Here is a 24,000-nt window from a genome sequence, read left to right on the forward strand (position 1 = left end):
ACGGTTAAACTATAAGATAGTAACTGTGTTCTGGTCCTTCTCCCTCCAGAGAACGGCCTGCGTGGATTTCTCCTTCAACCCTTTGAGTGACAGGAAGTTTAGGTTCCATGACAGTAGCCTGGTGGAAGCCGTCAAGACAGAGGAGCCCTCGGTGCAGGAGTTCTTCAGACTGCTGGCTCTGTGTCATACTGTCATGCCTGAGGAGAAGAATGAAGGTAATGTGTAGATAATATACAGGACATGTAATGTATAGAAATTTACAGGACAGGTAATGTATAGATACTGTACAGGAGTTCTTTAGACTGATAACCTATAGATAACCTATAGATAGCCTATAGATAACCTAAAGATAACCTATAGATAACCTATAGATAACCTATAGATATTGTGAATGTCATGTATAGAGACTTTAGGCTAGTTTCCGGTAGTAACATCAGGTACAGGTGTTCTTCAGATTGTTACACTGTCATGTCTTAGGGTGAAGATAAACTAGGCTTCTGAGTGAAGGTAAACTAGGCTTCTGAGTGAAGGTAAAGTAGGCTTCTGAGTGAAGGTAAAGTAGGCTTCTGAGTGAAGGTAAAGTAGGCTTCTGAGTGAAGGTAAAGTAGGCTTCTGAGTGAAGGTAAAGTAGGCTTCTGAGTGAAGGTAAAGTAGGCTTCTGAGTGAAGGTAAAGTAGGCTTCTGAGTGAAGGTAAAGTAGGCTTCTGAGTGAAGGTAAAGTAGGCTTCTGAGTGAAGGTAAAGTAGGCTTCTGAGTGAAGGTAAAGTAGGCTTCTGAGTGAAGGTAAAGTAGACTGCTGAGTGAAGGTAAAGTAGGCTGCTGAGTGAAGGTAAAGTAGGCTTCTGAGTGAAGGTAAAGTAGGCTGCTGAGTGAAGGTAAAGTAGGCTGCTGAGTGAAGGTAAAGTAGGCTTCTGAGTGAAGGTAAAGTAGGCTGCTGAGTGAAGGTAAAGTAGACTGCTGAGTGAAGGTAAAGTAGACTGCTGAGTGAAGGTAAAGTAGGCTGCTGTACAGTAGTTTGAAGGATATTACTTAGAGCCATGCTAAGGTATATACATGAGTCTTGTCTTGTAACCCAGCGGGCGAAGCTGGCTGTAATGACGTCGATTCAACCAGTTTTGTCTGCTGGGAAATCTGTCTAGATAATACTGATAAATTAATGATATGTTGACTCACAATTCCCTGCAACTACTCATGTGGATGGTGCAGCCTAACAAAAAACATATTCTTCTTCTTCTTCTTCTTCTTCTTCTTATCTTCTTCTTCTTCTTCTTTTCTTCTTCTTCTTCTTCTTCTTCTTCTTCTTCTTCTTCTTCTTCTTCCTCCATGTAGGGGATCTGGTGTACCAGGCCCAGTCGCCTGACGAGGGAGCCCTGGTCACGGCCGCACGGAACTTTGGCTTTGTGTTTCGTTCCAGAACCCCGGAGACCGTCACGCTGTACGAGATGGGGACAGCCGTCAACTACCAGCTCCTGGCCATCCTCGACTTCAACAACGTGCGCAAGAGAATGAGTGTCATTGGTTAGGTCTTCACCTTTAAAAAGCAAACATCTTGTTTTGCTGTCACCAAAATGTGTTGTGTAGCAAAGCAAAACATTAAGTTATCGTAAAGTTGGAAGTATAAGACACAATACAGTCGATGATGACTTCATATTCTTGAATATTCTGTAAACACACACATAGCAGTGTTAGTATCAATAATTCAAGACCTAGACTGCATGGTGTTCTGTTCTTGTCCGGCAATCTTGACGTCATTAGGTATTCACTATCAATAAGGTCTTTGATCAATAGGCTTCGATCCACTGACTCATTGGTCACTGAAAATACCTGTACCTTCAAAGTCCCTTCAAGGCAATGACTCAGGTATTTGTCTGCTTCTGTTTCTACTGTCCTCCAGTGAGGAACCCAGCGGGCCACATCAAGCTGTACTGTAAAGGAGCTGACACCATCATCTTCGACAGACTGGACCCGTCCAACCAAGATCTCATGAACACTACCTCAGAGCATCTTTACGTAGGTCTATACACTACATACAGTATGTGTACTATCTCTCTCTCTCTCTCTCTCTCTCTCTCTCTCTCTCTCTCTCTCTCTCTCTCTCTCTCTCTCTCTCTCTCTCTCTCTCTCTCTCTCTCTCTCTCTCTCTCTCTCTCTCTCTCTCTCATCATATGTCAATAAAAGTATATCTGACATTTGAATAACGCTCTTTGACATGTCCCCTAAATATATAAAAGCTTTGTATCCGAGGTTGATGGTTTGAGAGTGAGAGTGACCTTCAGTGTTGAAAGCAGTAATTTATTCTCTATTGTGGTGTGTGAGCTGTTGAGAGAGCTCTTGACACAGAATAGAAGATACAAAAATAGTCTCTCAACACGTTGCCTTCTGTTTTTAGATACCGTCTGCCTCACAGTCACTCACAACAACAGCCTCACAGTCACTCACAACAGTCAGCCTCACAGCCACTCACAACAAGCAGCCTCACAGTCACTCACAACAAGCAGCCTCACAGTCACTCACAACAAGTAGCCTCACAGTCACTCACAACAAGCAGCCTCACAGTCACTCACAACAAGCAGCCTCACAGTCACTCACAAAAAGCAGCCTCACAGTCACTCACAAAAAGCCCACGCAACATATTGCATGAAGCATCAACATGAGAGATAATAATATCATATAATATACTGTATATAAATATACACTACCAGTCAAAGGTTTGGACACACCAACTCATTCAAGGGTTTTTCTTAATTTTTACTATTTTCTACATTGTAGAATAATAGTGAAGACATCAAAACTATGAAATAACACATATGGAATCATGTAGTAACCAAAAAAGTGTTAAACAAATCAAAATATATGTTACATTTGCTTTGCGCACTCTTGGCATTCTCTCAACCAGCTTCATGAGATTGTCACCTGGAATCCATTTCAATTAACAGGTGTGCCTTCTTAAAAGTTTTTTTGTGGAATTTCTTTCCTTCTTAATGCGATTGAGCCAATCAGTTGTGTTGTGACAAGAAGATAGCCATATTTGGTAAAATACCAAGTCCATATTATGGCAAGAACAGCTCAAATAAGCAAAGTGAAACGACAGTCCATCATTATTTTATGACATGAAGGTCAGTCAATACGGACAATTTCAAGAACTTTAAAAGTTTCTTCAAGTGCAGTCGCAAAAACCATCAAGCGCTATGATGAAACTGGCTCTCATGAGGACCGCCACAGGAATGGAAGACCCAGAGTTACCTCTGCTGCAGAGGACAAGTTCAGTGGCGCAGTGGTCTAAGGCACTGCATCGCAGTGCTAGCTGTGCCATGGGGCGGCGCACAATTGGCCCAGCGTCGTCCAGGGTAGGGGAGGGAATGGCCGGCAGGGTTGTGGGTTCGATTCCAGTATGAAAAAATAAAAATAAAATAATGTAAGTCGCTCTGGATAAGAGCGTCTGCTAAATGACTAAAATGTAAAATGTTACCAGCCTCAGAAATTGCAGCCCAAATAAATGCTTCACAGAGTTCAAGTAACAGACACATCTCAACATCAACTGTTCAGAGTAGACTGTGTGAATCAGGCCTTCATAGTTGAATTGCTGCAAAGATACCACTACTAAAGGACACCAAACAAGAAGAAGAGACTTGCTTCGTCCAAGAAACACGAGCAATGGACATTAGACCGGTGGAAATGTGTCCTTTGGTCTGGAGACCAAATTTGAGATTTTTGGTTCCAACCGCCGTGTCTTTGTGAGACGCGGTGTGGGTGAACGGATGATCTCCGCATGTATATTTCCCACCGTAAAGCATGGAGGAGGAGGTGTTATGGTGTGGGGGTGCTTTGCTGGTGCCACTGTGATTTATTTAGAATTCAAGGCACACTTAACCAGCATGGCTACAACAGCATTCTGCAGCGATACGCCATCCCATCTGGTTTGGGCTTAGTGGGACTATCATTTGTTTTTCTTCTAGTGGTATTTTACCCCCTTTTTTCTCCCCTATTTCATGGTATCCAATTGGTAGTAGTTACAGTCCCTGTCCCATCGCTGCAACCCCCGTACGGACACGGGAGAGGTGAAGGTGAGAGTCGTGCGTCCTCCGAAACACAACCAACCGAGCCGCACTGCTTCTTGACACAGTGCCCGCTTAACCCGGAAGCCAGCCGCACCAATGTGTCGGAGGAAACATCGTACACCTGGCGACCGAGTCAGAGTGCACTGCGCCCGGCCCGCCACAGGGGTCACTATAGCACGATGGGACAAGGACATCCCTGCCGGCCAAACCCTCCCCTACCCTGGACAACGCTGGGCCAGTTGTGCGCCGCCCCATGGGTCTCCCGGTCGTGGCCAGCTATCGTCGAACCAGGATCTCTAGTGGCACAGCTAGCACTGTGATGCAGTGCCTTAGACCACTGCGCCACTCGGGAGGCCTATCATTTGTTTTTCAACAGGACAATGACCCAACACACCTCCAGGCTGTGTAAGGGCTATTTTACCAAGAAGGAGAGTGATGGAGTGCTGCATCAGATGACCTGGCCTCCACAATCCCCCGACCTCCACCCAATGGTGATGGTCTGGGATGAGTTGGACTGCAGAGTGAAGGAAAAGCAGCCAACAAGTGCTCAGCATATGTGGGAACTCCTTCAAGACAGTTGGAAAAGCATTCCAGGTGAAGCTGGTTGAGAGAATGCCAAGAGTGTGCAAAGCTGTCATCAAGGCAAAGGGTGGCTATTTGAAGAATCTTTGTTGAAGATTTGTTTAACACTTTTTTGGTTCCTACATGATTCCAAAATGTGTTATTTCATCGTTTTGATGTCTTCATTATTATTCTACAATGTAGAAAATAGTAAAAATAAAGAAAAACCCTTGAATGAGTAGGTGTGTCCAAACTTTTGACTGGTACTGTATATATTTATATATTAATCATAATAATAATACTAATACTAATAATACTATTATAATAATACTATTATTATTATTAGTGTAATAATAATAATAATATTTTTATAAACTATTTTATATAGCTAATACTAGAACATCTGGTTTACTGAATGATGAGGACATTTCTCTGATCAGATTCAACAACCTAGCAGCATACAAAACATACATAACTAAATGCATTTAAAAATAGTCCTAACCAATATGCTTAATCTCAATACAAAATCCTTGAATGATTGTATAATCTGAATCATGTTTGTTGCAGGAGTTTGCTGGTGAAGGCTTGCGAACACTAGCCCTGGCATACAAAGACCTAGATGAGAATGTATTAGAGGAATGGATGAAGAGGCTTCTGTATGCCAGCACTGTGATAGAGAACAGAGAGGAGGGACTGGCTGATCTCTACGAGGAGATAGAGACAGGCCTGATGGTAAGAGACTGATTTATAGACTGACCTATAGACTGACCTATAGACTGACCTGTAGACTGACCTAAAGACTGACCTATAGACTGACCTATAGACTGACCTATAGACTGACCTGTAGACTGACCTATAGACTGACCTATAGACTGATATATAGACTGACCTATAGACTGATATATAGACTGACCTATAGACTGACATATAGACTGACCTATAGACTGACATATAGACTGACCTATAGACTGACCTATAGACTGACCTATAGACTGACATATAGACTGACCTATAGACTGACATATAGACTGACCTATAGACTGATATATAGACTGACATAAGACTACCTTATAGACTGACATATAGACTGCATAGACTGAATATAGACTGATATAGACTGACCTATAGACTGATATATAGACTGACATATAGACTGACATATAGACTGACATATAGACTGACCTATAGACTGACCTATAGACTGATATATAGACTGACCTATAGACTGATATATAGACTGACCTATAGACTGATATATAGACTGATATATAGACTGACCTATAGACTGACCTATAGACTGACCTATAGACTGACTTATAGACTGACATATAGACTGACTTATAGACTGACATATAGACTGATATATAGACTGACATATAGACTGACCTATAGACTGATATATAGACTGACCTATAGACTGACCTATAGACTGATATATAGACTGACCTATAGACTGATATATAGACTGACCTATAGACTGATATATAGACTGACCTATAGACTGATATATAGACTGACCTATAGACTGATATATAGACTGACCTATAGACTGACATATAGACTGACCTATAGACTGATATATAGACTGACATATAGACTGACCTATAGACTGACATATAGACTGACCTATAGACTGATATATAGACTGACCTATAGACTGATATATAGACTGACCTATAGACTGATATATAGACTGATATATAGACTGATATATAGACTGACCTATAGACTGATATATAGACTGATATATAGACTGACCTATAGACTGATATATAGACTGACCTATAGACTGATATATAGACTGACCTATAGACTGATATATAGACTGACCTATAGACTGACATATAGACTGACCTATAGACTGACATATAGACTGACGCTGATATATAGACTGACATATAGACTGACCTATAGACTGATATATAGACTGTGATATAGACTGACTATAGACTGATATATAGACTGACCTATAGACTGATATATAGACTGACCTATAGACTGACATATAGACTGACCTATAGACTGATAGGACCATAGACTGATATATAGACTGACCTATAGACTGATATAGACTGACCTATAGACTGATATATGGACTGACTATAGACTGAATATAGACTGACATATAGACAGCTATAGACTGATATAGACAGGGCTAATATATAGACTGACCTGTAGACTGACATATAGACTGACCTATAGACGACCTATAGACTGATATATAGACTGACCTATAGACTGATATATAGACTGACCTATAGACTGATATATAGACTGACCTATAGACTGACCTATAGACTGATATAGACTGACTATAGACTGATATATGACGGAATAGACTGACCTATAGACTGATATATAGACTGACTTATAGACTGATATATAGACTGATATATAGACTGACCTATAGACTGATATATAGACTGACCTATAGACTGATATATAGACTGACCTATAGACTGACCTATAGACTGATATATAGACTGACCTATAGACTGACATATAGACTGATATATAGACTGACCTATAGACTGACCTAAAGACTTATATATAGACTGACCTATAGACTGACCTAAAGACTTATATATAGACTGACCTATAGACTGATATATAGACTGACCTATAGACTGATATATAGACTGATATATAGACTGACCTATAGACTGACCTATAGACTGATATATAGACTGACCTATAGACTGACCTAAAGACTTATATATAGACTGACCTATAGACTTATATATAGACTGACCGATAAAGAACAGAGAGGAAGGACTGCCTGCTCTCTACATGGTGATAAAGGCTTGATGTAAAACTGACTAGAGGCAACAGTATCCTAGACGCCATCTCCTGCCGTTATGCCCTTGATCAAGGCACTCAACCCTTAAACTGCTCCAGGGACGCTGCACCATAGCTGACCCTGTCTTCAAACCGCTGGGTGTGTTCTCAGGGGTTCCACTGGTTGTTTGTTTCCCCCCTCTTAAGCTCCTAGGGGCCACAGCAGTAGAAGACAAACTGCAGGAGGGGGTTCCTGAAACCATCGCCTGTTTGACCCTGGCCAACATCAAGATCTGGGTTCTCACCGGGGATAAGTTAGGTAAGCGCCAATGAAGGGATGGACCAATGTTTTGAACCATCAAAGTTTACTCCCTCTACAAAGACTTTACTTTACTTTAGAGTACTACTGAGATAGATTTACTGCATTGTTGGGAGAGAGCTTGCAAGAAAGGTCATTTCACAGTAATATATTTTTTATTCAGTGTCCAATGATACATTTGACAATACTGTACATGAAAACTGGATGTAACGTGACATGTTCTGCGGTTGTAGAGACGGCGATGAACATCGGCTACTCCTGCAACATGCTGAGAGACGACATGAGCGAAGTGTTCATAATATCAGGACACACCGCCTCGGAGGTGCAGCAGCAACTCAGGTTAGGCCTCTGGCCAATGAAACATACTCTCTCAGTCACGATTACACCTGCAGGTAATCAATCATCTGCATCTGCATTGCAGGCTCTCTGGGGGGGTTTTAGGCTGGTTTCTGTAAAAGCACTTTGTGACAACTGCTGATCGTAAAAAAAGGGGCTTTTATAAAAAAATAAAAAAAACATTTGATTGATTAACCTGCAGGTAAAAAGGCAAACCTGCTCCCCCCAGCAGCTTTTTTGAGAGTCAAAGAATGAGAGTTAGTTAGTGAGCGCAGGCTGGCTGACTGGGTCACGTGACAAGGTCCCCAGGGCATTCTGTTTCCTCCTTTAGTTTAGCTGGACTAAAGAACGTGTTATTCCCCCAACAGTTGATCCCAGAGGGAAGCTATCACCATGCCAGCCAGCCCCATTGGCCCCATCGGTCGTACTCTATCTGAGTGAGAGGGGTAGAGAGACAGAGTAGAACAGAGAGAACCATCCATTTTCTTTTCAGATCATGAACATTCATTGTAGCGATTGTTCTATTTCTATGGTTAAACATTAAATTGACACGTGAGTCGTTTAGCCACACGCTCTTATCCAGAGTGACTACAGTCAGTGCATTCATCGTAGGGTAGCTAAGAGAGACAGCCGCATCTCTCATCTGTTTATGCCCCCCTCCCTCCCTCCCTCCCTCCCTCCCTCCCCCCCTTCTTTAGGAGTGCTAAGGAGCACATCCTGGGCCTGAGCAGAGTTAGCAGTACTGCAGATGTGGAGAAGGCAGATGAGTTCTCAGATGATTCTGTGTTTGAAGAAACCATCATAGCGGAATATGCCTTAATCATTAACGGACACAGTCTGGTAAGGAGGCTCCCCTCCCCTCATGCTATTGCTACCCTTTGTTCCTCTACATACAGTGAAATGGCTTTCCAAACCAGATGCTTGGACTATATTGTCATCCCTATGGGTTGAATGTGGGTTGTGTGTATGGGTGTGAGTCTATGCGATATGCTCAGGATAATGTTTCTTTACCTGGTGTTGAATGTGGGTTGTGTGTATGGGTGTGAGTCTATGCGATATGCTCAGGATAATGTTTCTTTACCTGGTGTTGAATGTGGGTTGTGTGTATGGGTGGACTATCTATCTATCTGTTATAAACTGCATAGTGTCCCTTTACCTGACGTTGAACGTGCGTATGGGTGTGAGTCTATCTGGTATGGACCGTATAATATCTCTGCTCCTGTGGCGTCTGCTGAGTCTGCTTAGTTTCTAATGAGCAGACTGCTGGTGTTTAGGGAGTCCCCCATCTCTGTGAGAGAGGCTGCCGTTAAGACATCTGGCAGACAGACACACTGCCCTGAGTGGTTGGTTGCCCAGGCTTCTCATCAGCAAACAGAGCCTCACATCATTACAGCATCTAGTCCTAGAGCTGTGTCTCAGATTCAAATTCGTAAACGCTTTATTGTCCCAATACTGGGCAATTGATTTGCAACTGGCTTCTAGACTTCTCATCAGCAGACAGATACTCACTGCTCTGCTCCTAGTCCTGACCTGTCTCACACTCTGTACTCGGTACACACACTGAGCCCACACTGTTCTGCTACGCCCTGGCTCTGCTCGGCAGGAGGGCTGGGATGTTAACACCACAGAACTGGTTAACACTGCAGGGTGGTGATAATGGTTGTTTAACAGGCCTAATGTGTCTGTGTCTCTGGGGGTGTTGTGGAGAAAGGCACAAGATCATTTCCATTCTAACCAAATGGACAATAAAATCTTATAAAATGTTATCTCCTCTCCTCTCCTCTCCTCTCCTCTCCTCTCCTCTCCTCTCCTCTCCTCTCCTCTCCTCTCCTCTCCTCTCCTCTCCTCTCCTCTCCTCTCCTCTCCTCTCCTATTAATCCCCCCTGTAGGCCCATGCCCTGGAGCCTGACCTGGAGCAGGTCCTTCTGGAGACAGCCTGTCTGTGTAAGACAGTGATCTGCTGTAGGGTGACTCCCATGCAGAAGGCCCAGGTGGTGGAGCTGGTCAAGACAAACAAGATGGCCGTGACTCTGGCCATAGGAGACGGGGCCAACGACGTCAGCATGATCAAGAGTAATACACAGGTTACATTATATTCAGCTCATGGTGTTTCTCAGTCAGCAGCAGATATGAGCAGCAATGAACGGGGTTCACAGGATGACAGGAAGGACACAGGATCAGTTGAAAAAACAAAGCAGGCCCTCTATCATGTAGGAACTATCTTCCTTTATGTGCAATCGTGTGTCTAAATACAAAATCTGGTGTGAATATGATGTATGTTTCATGAGGAGAAGAGGATTTTGAGCATTAGCGTTACATACAGTGGCTTGCGAAAGTATTCACCCCCCTTGGCATTTTTCCTATTTTGTTGCCTTACAACCTGGAATTAAAATGGATTTTTGGGGGGTTTGTATCATTTGATTTACACAACATGCCTACCACTTTGAAGATGCAAAATATATTTTTTGTGAAACAAACAAGAAATAAGACAAAAAAACAGAAAACTTGAGCGTGCACAACTATTCACAGTCAATACTTTGTAGAGCCACCTTTTGCAGTAATTACACCTGCAAATCTCTTGGGGTATGTCTCTATAAGCTTGGCACATCTAGCCACTGGGATTTTTGCCCATTCTTCAAGGCAAAACTGCTCCAGCTCCTTCAAGTTGGATGGGTTCCGCTGGTGTACAGCAATCTTTAAGTCATACCACAGATTCTCAATTGGATTGAGGTCTGGGCTTTGACTAGGCCATTCCAAGACATTTAAATGTTTCCCCTTAAACCACTTGAGTGTTGGTTTAACAGTATGCTTAGGGTCATTGTCCTGCTGGAAGGTGAACCTCCGTCCCAGTCTCAAATCTCTGGAAGACTGAAACAGGTTTCCCTCAAGAATTTCCCTGTATTTAGCACCATCCATCATTCCTTCAATTCTGACCAGTTTCCCAGTCCATGCCGATGAAAAACATCCCCGGGGTGATGAGAGGTGTTGGGTTTGCGCCAGACATAGCGTTTTCCTTGATGGCCAAAAAGCTCAATTTTAGTCTCATCTGACCAGAGTACCTTCTTCCATATGTTTGGGGAGTCTCCCACATGGCTTTTGGCGAACACCAAACGTGTTGTCTTATTTTTTTCTTTAAGCAATGGCTTTTTTCTGGCCACTCTTCCGTAAAGCCCAGCTCTGTGGAGTGTACGGCTTAATGTGGTCCTATGGACAGATACTCCAATCTCCGCTGTGGAGCTTTGCAGCTCCTTCAGGGTTTTCTTTGGTCTCTTTGTTGCCTCTCTGATTAATGCCCTCCTTGCTTGGTCCGTGAGTTTTGGTTGGCAGGTTTGTTGTGGTGCCATATTCTTTCCATTGTTTAATAATGGATTTAATGGTGCTCCGTGTGATGTTCAAAGTTTCAGATATTTTTTTATAACCCAATCCTGATCTGTACTTCTCCACAACCTTGTCCCTGACCTGTTTGGAGAGCTCCTTGGTCTTCATGGTTTCGCTTGCTTGGTGGTGCCCTTTGCTTAGTGGTGTTGCAGACTCTGGGGCCTTTCAGAACAGGTGTATATATACTGAGATCATGTGACAGATCATGTGACACTTAGATTGCACACATGTGTACTTTATTTAACTAATTATGTGACTTCTGAAGGTAATTGGTTGCACCAGATCTTATTTAGGGGCTTCATAGCAATTCAGTTGAAGTCAGAAGCTTCTGATAGGCTAATTGACATCATTTGAGTCAATCGGAGGTGTACCTGTGGATGTATTTCAAGGCCTACCTTCAAACTCAGTGCCTCTTTGCTTGACATAGAAATCAAAAGCTATTTCCATGTGTAAATGTTATGGGATTTGCTCCATTGGTTTTGTTGGTAGGCCTAGATTATGCTCAAATAGCCACAATAGTCTATTGGCTACTGTCTAAAACTGTAAGGGTACTGCCTCAGTGTTCACTGTAAACGCGTGCCAGAAGTTGCACAAAATTGTGCTCTCTTTCTCTCTCGGTTTCAATTCAATTCAAGGGGCTTTATTGACATGGGAAACATATGTTTACATTGCCAAAGCAAGTGAAATGGATAAACAAAAGTGAAATAAACAATAACAAGTCAATAGTAAACATTACACTCACAAAAGTTCCAAAATAATAGAGACATTTCATATATCATATTATGTCTATATACAGTTTGTAACTATGTGCAAATAGTTAAAATACAAAATGGAAAATAAATAAACATAAATATGGGTTGTATTTACAATGGTGTTTGTTCTTCACTGGTTGCCCTTTTCTTGTGGCAACAGGTCACAAATATTGCTGCTGTGATGGCACACTGTGGTATTTCAGACAATAGATATGGGAGTTTATCAAAATTGGGTTTGTTTTCAAATTCTTTGTGGATATGTGTAATCTGAGGGAAATATGTGTCTCTAATATGGTCATACATTTGGCAGGAGGTTAGGAAGTGCAGCTCAGTTTCCACCTCATTTTGTGGGCAGTGTGCACATAGCCTGTCTTCTCTTGAGAGCCAGGTCTGCCTACGGCGGCCTTTCTCAATAGCAAGGCTATGCTCACTGAGTTTGTTATGGAAGGTTTGGGAATCACTTCCTTTTAGGTGGTTGTAGAATTTAACGGCTCTTTTCTGGATTTTGATCATTAGCGGGTATCAGCCTAATTCTGCTCTGCATGCATTATTTGGTGTTTTACGTTGTACACGGAGGATATTTTTGCAGAATTCTGCATGCAGAGTCTCAATATGGTGTTTGTCCCATTTTGTGAATTCTTGGTTGGTGAGCTGACCCCAAACCTCACAACCATGAAGGGCAATGGGTTCTATAACTGATTCAAGTATTTTTTGCCAGATCCTAATTGGTATGTTGAATTTTATGTTCCTTTTGACGGCATAGAAGGCCCTTCTTGCCTTGTCACTCAGAGCGTTCACCAGCTTTGTGGAAGTTACCTGTGGCGCTGATGTTTAGGCCGAGGTATGTATAGTTTTTTGTGTGCTCTAGGGCAACGGTGTCTAGATGGAATTTATATTTGTGGTCCTGGCAACTGGACCTTTTTTGGAACACCATTATTTTTGTCTTACTGAGATTTACTGTCAGGGCCCAGGTCTGACAGAATCTGTGCAGAAGATCTAGGTGCTGCTGTAGGCCATCCTTGGTTGGGGACAGAAGCACCAGATCATCAGCAAACAGTAGACATTTGACTTCAGATTCTAGTAGGGTGAGGCCGGGTGCTGCAGACTGTTCTAGTGCCCTCGCCAATTTGTTGATATATATGTTGAAGAGGGTGGGGCTTAAGCTGCATCCCTGTCTCACCCCACGGCCCTATGGAAAGAAATGTGTGTGTCTTTTGCCAATTTTAACCACACACTTGTTGTTTGTTTACATGGATTTTACAATGTTGTATGTTTTTCCCCCAACACCACTTTCCATCAATTTGTATAGCAGACCCTCATGCCAAATTGAGTCAAAAGCTTTTTTGAAATCAACAAAGCATGAGAAGACTTTGCCTTTGTTTTGGTTTGTTTGTTTTGTCAATTAGGGTGTGCAGGGTGAATACGTGGTCTGTCGTACGATAATTTGGTAAAAAGCCAATTTGACATTTGCTCAGTATATTGTTTTCCTGAGGAAATGTACGAGTCTGCTGTTAATGATAATGCAGAGGATTTTCCCAAGGTTGCTGTTGACACATATCCCACGGTAGTTATTGGGGTGAAATTTGTCTCCACTTTTGTGGATTGGGGTGATCAGTCCTTGGTTTCAAATATTGGGGAAGATGCCAGAGCTAAGGATGATGTTAAAGAGTTTAAGAATTGGAATTTGTCGTCTGTATATTTTATCATTTCATTGAGGATTCTCTCTCTCTCTCTCTGTCTCTCTCTCTCTCTCTCTCTCTCTCTCTCTGTCTCTCTCTCTCGCTCTCTCTCTGTCTCTCTCTCTCTCTCTCTCTCTGTCTCTCTCTCTCTCTCTGTCTCTCTCTTTCTCTCCAGCTGCTCATATAGGTGTAGGTATATCAGGTCAGGAGGGCATGCAGGCTGTGCTAGCCTCCGACTACTCCTTCGCCCAGTTCCGCTATCTGCAGCGTCTCCTGCTGGTCCACGGCCGCTGGTCCTATTTCCGCATGTGCAACTTCCTGTTCTACTTCTTCTACAAGAACTTTGCCTTCACCGTGGTGCACTTCTGGTTCGGCTTCTTCTGTGGTTTCTCAGCTCAGGTAAATAAAAGTGACATAAAAAAAGTGTGTTTTTATTTGGGGAAAACGTAGGAACTAAATGTACTTACGGTAGTTGTCTTTCTCCAATGTCTCTTGAAAATAAAAAAACAATAATCATATACAAATGCTACTGCATTGGGGCAAAGAGCAATACAACATTATAGTATATCTATGTTTTATAATTGTAAACATTTTGTGTGCATTTTTTTCTTCACTTTATTCCATCTTCTCTTAGACGGTTTATGACCAGTGGTTTATCACTCTCTTCAATATAGTCTACACATCCCTGCCAGTTCTGGCCATGGGGCTTTTTGATCAGGTAAGAACTGGTGTAAACTACATACAAGAACTCCATGTATCTTTTCATCAGTTTCCTATGGCAACCCACCAAGCTTTTATTTTCTTTCACTTTCCTTTTCTTTCTTTCTTTCTTTCTTTCATTTTTCTTTTCAAGATTCTGTCGAGTCATACAGGTGAATATGTCATGTTTTTAGATCCCCTTTTTGCTCTGCTCTCCTCCTTAGGGACTCTATAAACGTCCAACTACCTCTTCCTCTACCCCACCTAAACCTTAATAACTAACCTTAACCTCACCCAACTCTAACCCATTAGTCAATATAATTTAGAGCCGGTAAACTGACCTGGACACAGGTTAAGCCTAGTTCTGAACTAAAAAGCCTACCCAATGGAGAAAGTCCATTAAATTGCTAATTAGTCCAGGACTTAGGCTAAATCTGTATCCGGGAAACCAGAAAATGTAGTCCAGCGTACGTACACACACACACACACACACACACACACACACACACACACACACACACACACACACACACACACACACACACACACACACACACACACCTGTCATCACAAAAACTATTTTCTTCCCCAGGATGTGAACGAAGCCAACAGCCACCGCTTCCCCAGCCTGTACCGTCCAGGGCAGCTCAACCTCCTGTTCAATAAGAGACAGTTCTTCCTGTGTACGCTGCAGGGGATGGGGACCTCCTTCCTCCTCTTCTTCATCCCCTATGGAGCCTTCTGCCTCGCCGTCAGTGACGACGGATCACACATCTCAGACCAGCAGGCTTTCGCCGTCACCATAGCAACATCCTTGGTCATAGTGGTGAGCGTTCAGGTAAGAGGCATAGTCAGATGGGTTATTCATCACAAAACCCACTGATATTGCCAACTACTTTAATGATTTTTTCATTGGCAAGATTAGCAAACTTAGGCTTGACATGCCAGCAACAAATGCTGACACTATACATCCAAGAATATCTGACCAAATTATGAAAGACAAGCATTGTAATTTTGAATTCCGTAAAGTAAGTGTGGAAGAGGTGAAAAAAGTATTGTTGTCTATCAACAATGACAAGCCACCGGGGTCTGACAAGATTACTGAGGATAATAGCGGACGATATTGCCACTCCTATTTGCCATATCTTCAATTTAAGCCTACTAGAAAGTGTGGGACCTCAGGCCTGGAGGGAAGCAAAAGTTATTCCCCTACCTAAGAATAGTAAAGCCCCCTTAACTGGCTCAAATAGCCGACCAATCAGCCTGTTACCAACCCTTAGTAAACTTTAGGAAAAAATTGTGTTTGACCAGATACAATGCTATTTTACAGTAAACAAATTGACAACAGACTTTCAGCACGCTTATAGGGAAGGACATTCAACAAGCACAGCACTTACACAAATTACTGATGATTGGCTGAGAGAAATGTATGATAAAAAGATTGTGGGGGCTGTTTTATTAGACTTTAGTGCAGCTTTTGACATTATCGACCATAGTCTGCTGCTGGAAAAACGTATGTGTCATGGCTTTACACCTCCTGCTATATTGTGGATAAAGAGTTACCTGTCTAACAGAACACAGAGGATGTTCTTTAATGGAAGCCTATCCAACATAATCCAGGTAGAATCAGGAATTCCCCAGGGCAGCTGTCTAGGCCCCTTACTTTTTTCAATCTTTACTAACGACATGCCACTGGCTTTGAGTAAAGCCAGTGTGTCTATGTATGCGGATGACTCAACACTATACACGTCAGCTACTACAGCGACTGAAATGACTGCAACACTTAACAAAGAGCTGCAGTTAGTTTCTGAATGGGTGGAATAAGTTAGTCCTAAATATTTCAAAAACTAAAAGCATTGTATTTAGGACAAATCATTCACTAAACCCTAAACCTCAACTAAATCTTGTAATGAATAATGTGGAAATTGAGCAAGTTGAGGAGACTAAACTGCTTGGATTGTAAACTGTCATGGTCAAAACATATTGATACAACAGTAGCTAGGATGGGGAGAAGTCTGTCTATAATAAAGCGCTGCTCTGCCTTCTTAACAGCACTATCAACAAGGCAGGTCCTACAGGCCCTAGTTTTGTCGCACCTGGACTACTGTTCAGTCGTGTGGTCAGGTGCCACAAAGAGGGACTTAGGAAAATTGCAATTGGCTCAGAACAGGGCAGCACAGCTCGTCCTTGGATGTACACAGAGAGCTAACATTAATAATATGCATGTCAATCTCTCTTGGCTCAAAGTGGAGGAGAGATTGACTTCATCACTACTTGTATTTGTGAGAGGTATTGACATGTTGAATGCACCGAGCTGTCTGTTTGAACTACTGGCAAACAGCTCGGACACCCATGCATACCCCACAAGACTTTCCACCAGAAGTCTCTTCACAGTCCCCAAGTCAAGAATATACTATGGGAGGAGCACAGTACTACGTAGAGCCATGACTGCATGGAACTCTATTCCACATCAAGTAACTCATGCCAGCAGTAAAATTAGATAAAAAAAACAGATAAAAAGACACCTTTTGGAACAGCGGGGACTGTGAAGCAGCACAAACATGGACACATCCATACAAACACACGACAACATACGCACTATACACACATACACACATGGATGTTGTGTTATAGATATGTGGTAGTAGAGTAGAGGCCTGAGGGCACACACTTTATATGTTGTGAAATCTGTTATGAATGTATTGTAATGCCTTTTGGTTGCTATGGCAATGATATAAACGATTAAATCTGAAGAAAAATAAGAAAATGCCTCCAGGTGCTGTTAGTGGGAGATGACCCAGGTGAATGGTTATTCTCAAAACACTGCATTATTAACTAACTAAAATCTAACTTGCTGATATACAAGATATGAACATGTGACCGTTTACTGACATGTAGTATGTGATATGAACATGCAGTTGTTTTGTTTTGTTCGGTTACAGATTGGACTGGACACCTCCTATTGGACAGCAGTGAACCACGTCTTTGTGTGGGGTAGCCTGGCTGTCTACTTTGCCATTCTATTCGCAATGCACAGTGACGGCCTCTTCAGCATATTCCCCAGCCACTTCCCTTTCATTGGTGAGTCAATCAAATGTATTTTTTTTTTACATCAGTGCTTTACAGTAACCTAGTGTAATTCAGTTTTAAATCTTGAGTACAATAATGATACATGAAACTGTACAAGAGCATTTTTTTGAGTCCGAGGGTTGTGTTTTGTTGTGGTTTTCCCAGGCACAGCCCGTAACTGCCTGACTCAGAAGAGTGTGTGGCTGGTTATAATGCTGACCACTGTGGCGTGTGTCATGCCCGGGATGGCAGTTTGCTTTCTGAAGACAGACCTTTACCCCACTCTGACAGACAAGGTAAAGGGAACTTGATTGACACACACTGTAGTGTACACCACTAGGAACAGGGGGAAGCATCACACTAAACATGCCAATGAAAGAGAAGAAATCAAAATCACTGAAGTAGTTCTTCTTCTTCTTGATTTCTATGAGGTATACAGTGCCTTCAGAAAATATTCATACTCCTTGACTTATTCCACATTTTGTTGTGTTACAGCCTGAATTCAAAATTGATTAAATATATATTTTTCTCACCCATCTACACACAATACCCCATAATGACAAAGTAAACAATTTTTTAAAAACGTTTTTTGCTATTTTATTGAAAATGAAACTCAGAAAAATCACATTTACATAAGTATTTACACCCCTGAGAAAATACATGTTAGAATCACCTTTGGCTGCAGTTACACCTGCAAGTCTTTCTGGGTAAGTCTCTAAGAGCTTTGCACACCTGGATTGTACAATATTTGCCCATTATTATTTTCAAAATTCTTCAAGTTTTGTAAAATTGGTTGTTGATCATTGCTAGACAACCATTTTCAAGTCTTGACATTAGATTTTCAAGCAGATTTAAGTCAAAACTGTAACTAGGACTCTCAGGAACAGTCAATGTTGTCTTTGGAAGCAACTCCAGTGTATATTTGTCCTTGTGTTTTAGGTTATTGTCCTGCTGAAAGGTGAATTTGTCTCCCAGTGTCTTTTGGAAAGCAGACTAAAACTATTTTTACTCTAGGATTTTGCCTGTTACGTTTCTTTTTATCCTAAATAACTCCCTAGTACTTGCCAATGACAATCATACTAATAACACCATGCAGCCACCCCTATGCTTGAAAATATGAACACAGAAGTGTGGTACTCAGTGATGTGTTGGATTTGCCCCAAACATAACGTTTTGTATTCAGGACAAAAAGTTCATTTCTTTGCCACATTTTTTGCAGTATTACTCCAATATTTAGTGCCTTATTGCAAACAGGATGCATGTTTTGGGATAGTTTTATTCTGTACATGCTTCCTTCTTTTCACTCTGTCAATTAGGTTAGTATTGTGGAGTAACTACAATGTTGTTGATCCATCCTCAGTTTTCTCCTATCACAGCCATTCAACTCTAACAGTTTTAAGGTCACCATTGGCCTCATGATGAAATCCCTGAGGGGTTTCCTTCCTCTCCGACAACTGAGTTAGGAAGGACGCCTGTATCTTTGTAGTGATTGGGAATATTGATACACCATCCAAAGTGTAATTAATAACTTCACCATGCTCAAATGGATATTCAATGTATTTTATTTTTTACCCATCTACCAATAGGTGTCCTTCTTAATGAGGCATTGGAAAACCTCCCTGGTCTTTGTGGTTGAATCTGTGGTTGAAATGTGCTGCTCTACTGAAGGTTAATTTTATGTGTGGGGTACAGAGATGATGTAGTCATTCAAAAATCATGTTAAACACTATAATTGCACACAGAGTGAGTCCATGCAACGTATTATGTGACTTGTTAAGCACATTTTTACTCCTGAACTTATTTAGACTTGCCATAACAAAGGGGTTGAATACTTATTGACTCAAGACATTACAGCTTTTCCTTTTTAATAAAATAAAATTTTTAAATTAAAATAAATAATCCACTTTGACATTATGGGGTATTGTGTGTAGGCCAGTGACACAAAATCTAAATGGAATCCATTTTAAATTCAGGCTGTAACACAACAAAATGTGGAAAAAGTCAAGGAGTGTGAATACTTTCTACTTCCTGAAGGCACCGTATGTCCTCTCTATCATATAGTCAGCAGACAAAGCCATTTGACACTGAGTATGTTTACATGCACAGGAATAACTCAATATAAAATTGATTATGACAGTAGGCAGGTTATACAACAGTCATGCAAACCCCTTACTCTGCTTATCTTAATTGTTGTAAGGTCAAAATCAAAGTAAGCATACGAGGATTAAAACATCTGGTTGTCTGAGCAATCTTTCAAATTATTAGACATGTAAACAGCTTAATCGGCGTTCCAGCGGTGTATTTGATCTGCGCATGTGCCAGCACCAGCAGCGCGAGCCTCCCTCTTATGCGCGAGTGAAGTGAGTTCAGAAAAACTGAAAGTACGCATCTTAGAAATAGTTTTCACATACAAATGTTAAATGTCCGAACTCAGAATCAAATACGCTTCGCAAAAATAACATGGTCGCTGTGGTAGAACGTTTATTTTTTGATTGGTGATTTTCAGCATTTATCAGAGTCCCATCGGGTAGCCTGATTTCAGATGTGTCCATGTAAACCAGATTATTAGGGAAATCGTTCTTCTTGCAAAGCATGTAAACGTTTTAGTCAAACTATTACATTAATCTGACTATCCACAATAACCGTACTCACTGTTGTTGTCCTCCTTCCCCAGGTGCGGTGCCTGCAGCAGGCCAGCAGAAAGCTGGGTCCCCAGGAGCAGAACCTGAGACGTGTTCGGAGGACCAGCTCTCGACGCTCGGCCTATGCCTTCTCCCACCAACAGGGCTATGGAGAGCTCATAACCTCAGGGAAGAACATGAAGGTCTGTCAAATAAACTAATACAAAATAAAAGTATGTAGTGTAGTGCCAAAATGTCAGTTCTCCTCTCTCCATTATGGGAGAACCCTTTGATGAACCCTTTTGGGTTTCAGATAGAATCCTTTTAAGTTCCATGTAGAATCCTCTGTGGAAAGGGTTCTACGTGGAACCCAAAAGGGTTCTTCAAAGGTTTCCCCCATTGGGGACAGCGGAATAAACATTTTAGGTTCTAGATAGAGTGTAAGCCTGTATTTCAAGTGCGTAACTTGACTTTTATTTTTCTAACAACATTAAGGTCACCGCCAGCACCGCTGGCCCCTCCCCACCCCTGTCCCCATCGTCCCCTGGTAGGGTCCACAACAGCAGAAGTTTGATAGAGAGCACGTTGAAGAGGAAGGGGGAAACACCGGTAGCCTGTGTCTCTGCTGAGGCCTACGGAACCTCTGGAACCTCGGAAGGCAACACTAGAACTCAACAGACTCTAATGGACTAATTGTGATTCCAATGGGGCAGTTCAGACATGACCCTTACATCCAGTTTTAATATAAAAAAATAAAAAAAACTGTTTAGAGTATAAGATGATCCTATCAAGTTCTGATCAGTGCATCTACACCTGGCTCAGTGGGTAAGAGTTTGAGCATGGTGCGGTCAACATCAGGGTTGCGGGTTCGATTCCCACATTGGACCGATCGGCTACATACAGCGCATTCGCAAAGTATTCAGACCCCTTGACTTCTTCCACATTTACGTTACGTTACGTTACGTTACAGCCTTATTCTAAAATTGATTAAATTGTATTTTTTTCCCTCATCAATCTACACACAATACCCCATAATGACAAAGCAAAAAACAGGTTTTTAGACATTTTTGCTAATTTATAAAAAATACTAAACTGAAATATTTCATTTACATAAGTATTCAGACCCTTTACTCAGTACATTTGTTGAAGCACCTTTGGCAGTGATTACAGCATTGAGTCTTCTTGGGTATGACGTTACAAGCTTGGCACACCTGTATTTGGGGAGTTTCTCCCATTCTTCTCTGCAGATCCGTAAGCTCTTCTCAAGCTCTGTCAGGTTGGATGGGGAGCGTCGTTGCACAGCTATTTTCAGGTCTCTCCAGAGATGTTCGAGCGGGTTCAAGTCCGGGCTCTGGCTGGGCCACTCAAGGACATTCAGAGACTTGTCCCGAAGCCACTCCTGCGTTGTCTTGGTTGTGTGCTTAGGGTCGTTGTCCTGTTGGAAGGTGAACCTTCACCCTAGTCTGAGGTCCTGAGTGCTCTGGAGCAGGTTTTCATCAAGGATCTCTCTGTACTTTGCTCCGTTCATCTTTCTCTCGATCCTGACTAGTTTCCCAGTCCTTGCCGCTGAAAAACATCCCCACAGCATGATGCTGACACCACCATGCTGACACTACCATGCTTCACCGTAGGGATGGTGCCAGGTTTCCTCCAGACGTGACGCTTGGAATTCAGGCCAAAGAGTTCAATCTTGGTTACATCAGACCAGAGAATCTTGTTTCTCATGGTCTGAGAGTCTTTAGGTGCCTTTTGGCAGACTGCAATCGGGCTGTCATGTGCCTTTTACTGAGGATTGGCTTCTGTCTGGCCACTCTACCATAAAGGCCTGATTGGTGGAGTGCTGCAGAGATGGTTGTCCTTCTGGAAGGTTCTCCCATCTACACAGAGGAACTCTGGAGCTCTGTCAGAGTGACTATCGGGTTCTTGGTCACCTCCCTGACTAAGGCCCTTCTCCCCCGATTGATCAGTTTGACCGGGCGGCCAGCTCTAGGAAGAGTCTTGGTGGTTCCAAACTTCTTCCATTTAAGAATGATGGAGGCCACTGTGTTCTTGGGGACCTTCAATGCTGCAGACATTTTTTGGTACCCTTCCCCAGATCTGTGCCTCGACACAATCCTGTCTTGGAGGAAACAGGATGCACCTGAGCTCAATTTCGAGTCTCATAGCAAAAGGACTGAATACTTATTTACATAAGGTATTTCTGTTTTGTATTTTTTTTATAAATCTACCAAAATTGATACAAACCTGTTTTCGCTTTGTCATTATGGGGTATTGTGTGTAGATTGATGAGGGAAAAAAGTATTTAATCCATTTTAGAATAAGGCTGCAAGGTAACAACATTTGGAAAGTCAAGGGGTCTGAATACTTTCCGAAGGCAAACTGAGAAATCGGAGGAGAAGGGCCTTAGTCAGGGAGGTGACCGAGAACCCGATGGTCACTCTGACAGAGCTCCAGAGTTCCTCTGCAGAGATGGGAGAACCTTCCAGAAGCACAACAGGCAACTGCCCGAAAATAATGGAAACACTTGAGTAAATGAGGGTTCTGGAGGCTCTGTTGTGGTGTGGGGTGCATTTTCCTGGCATGGTTTAGGTCCAATCAACCCCTTAGAGGGCGAAGTAAACTCCAATAAATACACAGCCATTCTGACTTACACCTTCAACCTATGGTGAAGCATTTCTATCCTGATGGGAGTTGTCTCTTCCAGGATGAGCATGATGATTATGAAAAGCGATGTAAGCCATATGCCATGGCCGTCTCAGTCACCAGATCTCAACCCAATTGAAAACTTATGGGAGATTCTGGAGCAGCGCCCGAGATAGCATTTTCCACCACCATCACCAAAACACCAAATGGAAAATGATTGTGGAAGAGTGGGGTCGCATCCCTGCAAAAAGAGTTTCAGACAATTATAGAATCTATGCCAAGGCGCATTGAAACTGTTCTGACGGCTCGTGGTGGCCCAACGCCCGCTTTATGTTGGCGTTGTCTTTATTTTGGCAGTTACCTGTATGTCACTGTCAACGTTGACAGTTCTGTGAGTCACTTTGGATAAAAGCATCTGGTAAATGACTATATTGTGGACACTGGACAAGCAGCACACAAGAAAACGAGAGTAAGTCAAACTCAATCATCAGAGGACACGACTGCACCAGCACACCAAAATAACAAAGCACAGGAATGTCCAAATCGGTTGCAGTTCTGGGATCAGCTCATATTCAGGAAGATCACTACAGGCTCTAGTCCATCTGGATCACTGGAGCGTTACAGATTGAAATTCAAAGGTAATTTCCTATTGCGCCGTCATCTGCAGTGTTTACCGTGAATGCAGTCTCCGCTAACATTGCCTTTCAATTTAAATGACACTGTAACGCTGAATATCCGCGATACGGATTGAATAGAGCCCTAAGCATTGGAGTGTTGATTTTTGGTGGAGATCTCCTTTTGAATAAGTCGAGGACTAATTTCTCAGCAGCCTGGGCTGGACAGCTACGAGTTTGGTATCAAACTGTAGCCATCTGAAACAGCGCTGAAGCACAATTCTACAAGTGATATAATAGAAGGTATGTACTTCAGGCTGCTTTTGGAAAACATGAAGCACAACTCTATCATGGTTAGAACACTGTGTTGGAAATCATCTTATTCTTATGCCGATGACCATGAATGTCATTTACTTTAGACTTTTTATGCAAAATATATACTTTTTTTGGGTGGGGGGGGGGGGGGTTTACACATACAGTAAGTCATCATAAT

The 24,000-nt window shown here is 42.2% G+C and overlaps 1 protein-coding gene across 2 annotated transcripts in view; it reads left to right on the forward strand.

Moving 5' to 3' along the window:
- The window catches only part of atp8b4 (ATPase phospholipid transporting 8B4), a 53,561-nt gene extending 32,347 nt beyond the window's left edge, over nucleotides 1–21,214 (forward strand). For both annotated transcript variants that reach the window (XM_041836832.2, XM_041836833.2), the window contains 15 exons: nucleotides 50–215; nucleotides 1,330–1,518; nucleotides 1,895–2,010; nucleotides 5,187–5,351; nucleotides 7,605–7,716; nucleotides 7,950–8,055; nucleotides 8,751–8,892; nucleotides 9,942–10,125; nucleotides 14,037–14,260; nucleotides 14,496–14,579; nucleotides 15,153–15,398; nucleotides 17,503–17,641; nucleotides 17,795–17,925; nucleotides 20,304–20,453; nucleotides 20,746–21,214. In XM_041836832.2, coding sequence (XP_041692766.1) covers nucleotides 50–215; nucleotides 1,330–1,518; nucleotides 1,895–2,010; nucleotides 5,187–5,351; nucleotides 7,605–7,716; nucleotides 7,950–8,055; nucleotides 8,751–8,892; nucleotides 9,942–10,125; nucleotides 14,037–14,260; nucleotides 14,496–14,579; nucleotides 15,153–15,398; nucleotides 17,503–17,641; nucleotides 17,795–17,925; nucleotides 20,304–20,453; nucleotides 20,746–20,943 — 2,352 coding nt within the window. In that variant the 3' untranslated portion in view covers nucleotides 20,944–21,214. The remainder of the gene's footprint in view (nucleotides 1–49; nucleotides 216–1,329; nucleotides 1,519–1,894; nucleotides 2,011–5,186; nucleotides 5,352–7,604; nucleotides 7,717–7,949; nucleotides 8,056–8,750; nucleotides 8,893–9,941; nucleotides 10,126–14,036; nucleotides 14,261–14,495; nucleotides 14,580–15,152; nucleotides 15,399–17,502; nucleotides 17,642–17,794; nucleotides 17,926–20,303; nucleotides 20,454–20,745) is intronic.
- The last annotated feature ends 2,786 nt before the right edge of the window (nucleotides 21,215–24,000 follow it).

The sequence above is a fragment of the Coregonus clupeaformis genome, chromosome 19 (assembly GCF_020615455.1).
Source record: "Coregonus clupeaformis isolate EN_2021a chromosome 19, ASM2061545v1, whole genome shotgun sequence".
In the NCBI taxonomy this organism is placed as follows: Eukaryota; Metazoa; Chordata; class Actinopteri; order Salmoniformes; family Salmonidae; genus Coregonus; species Coregonus clupeaformis.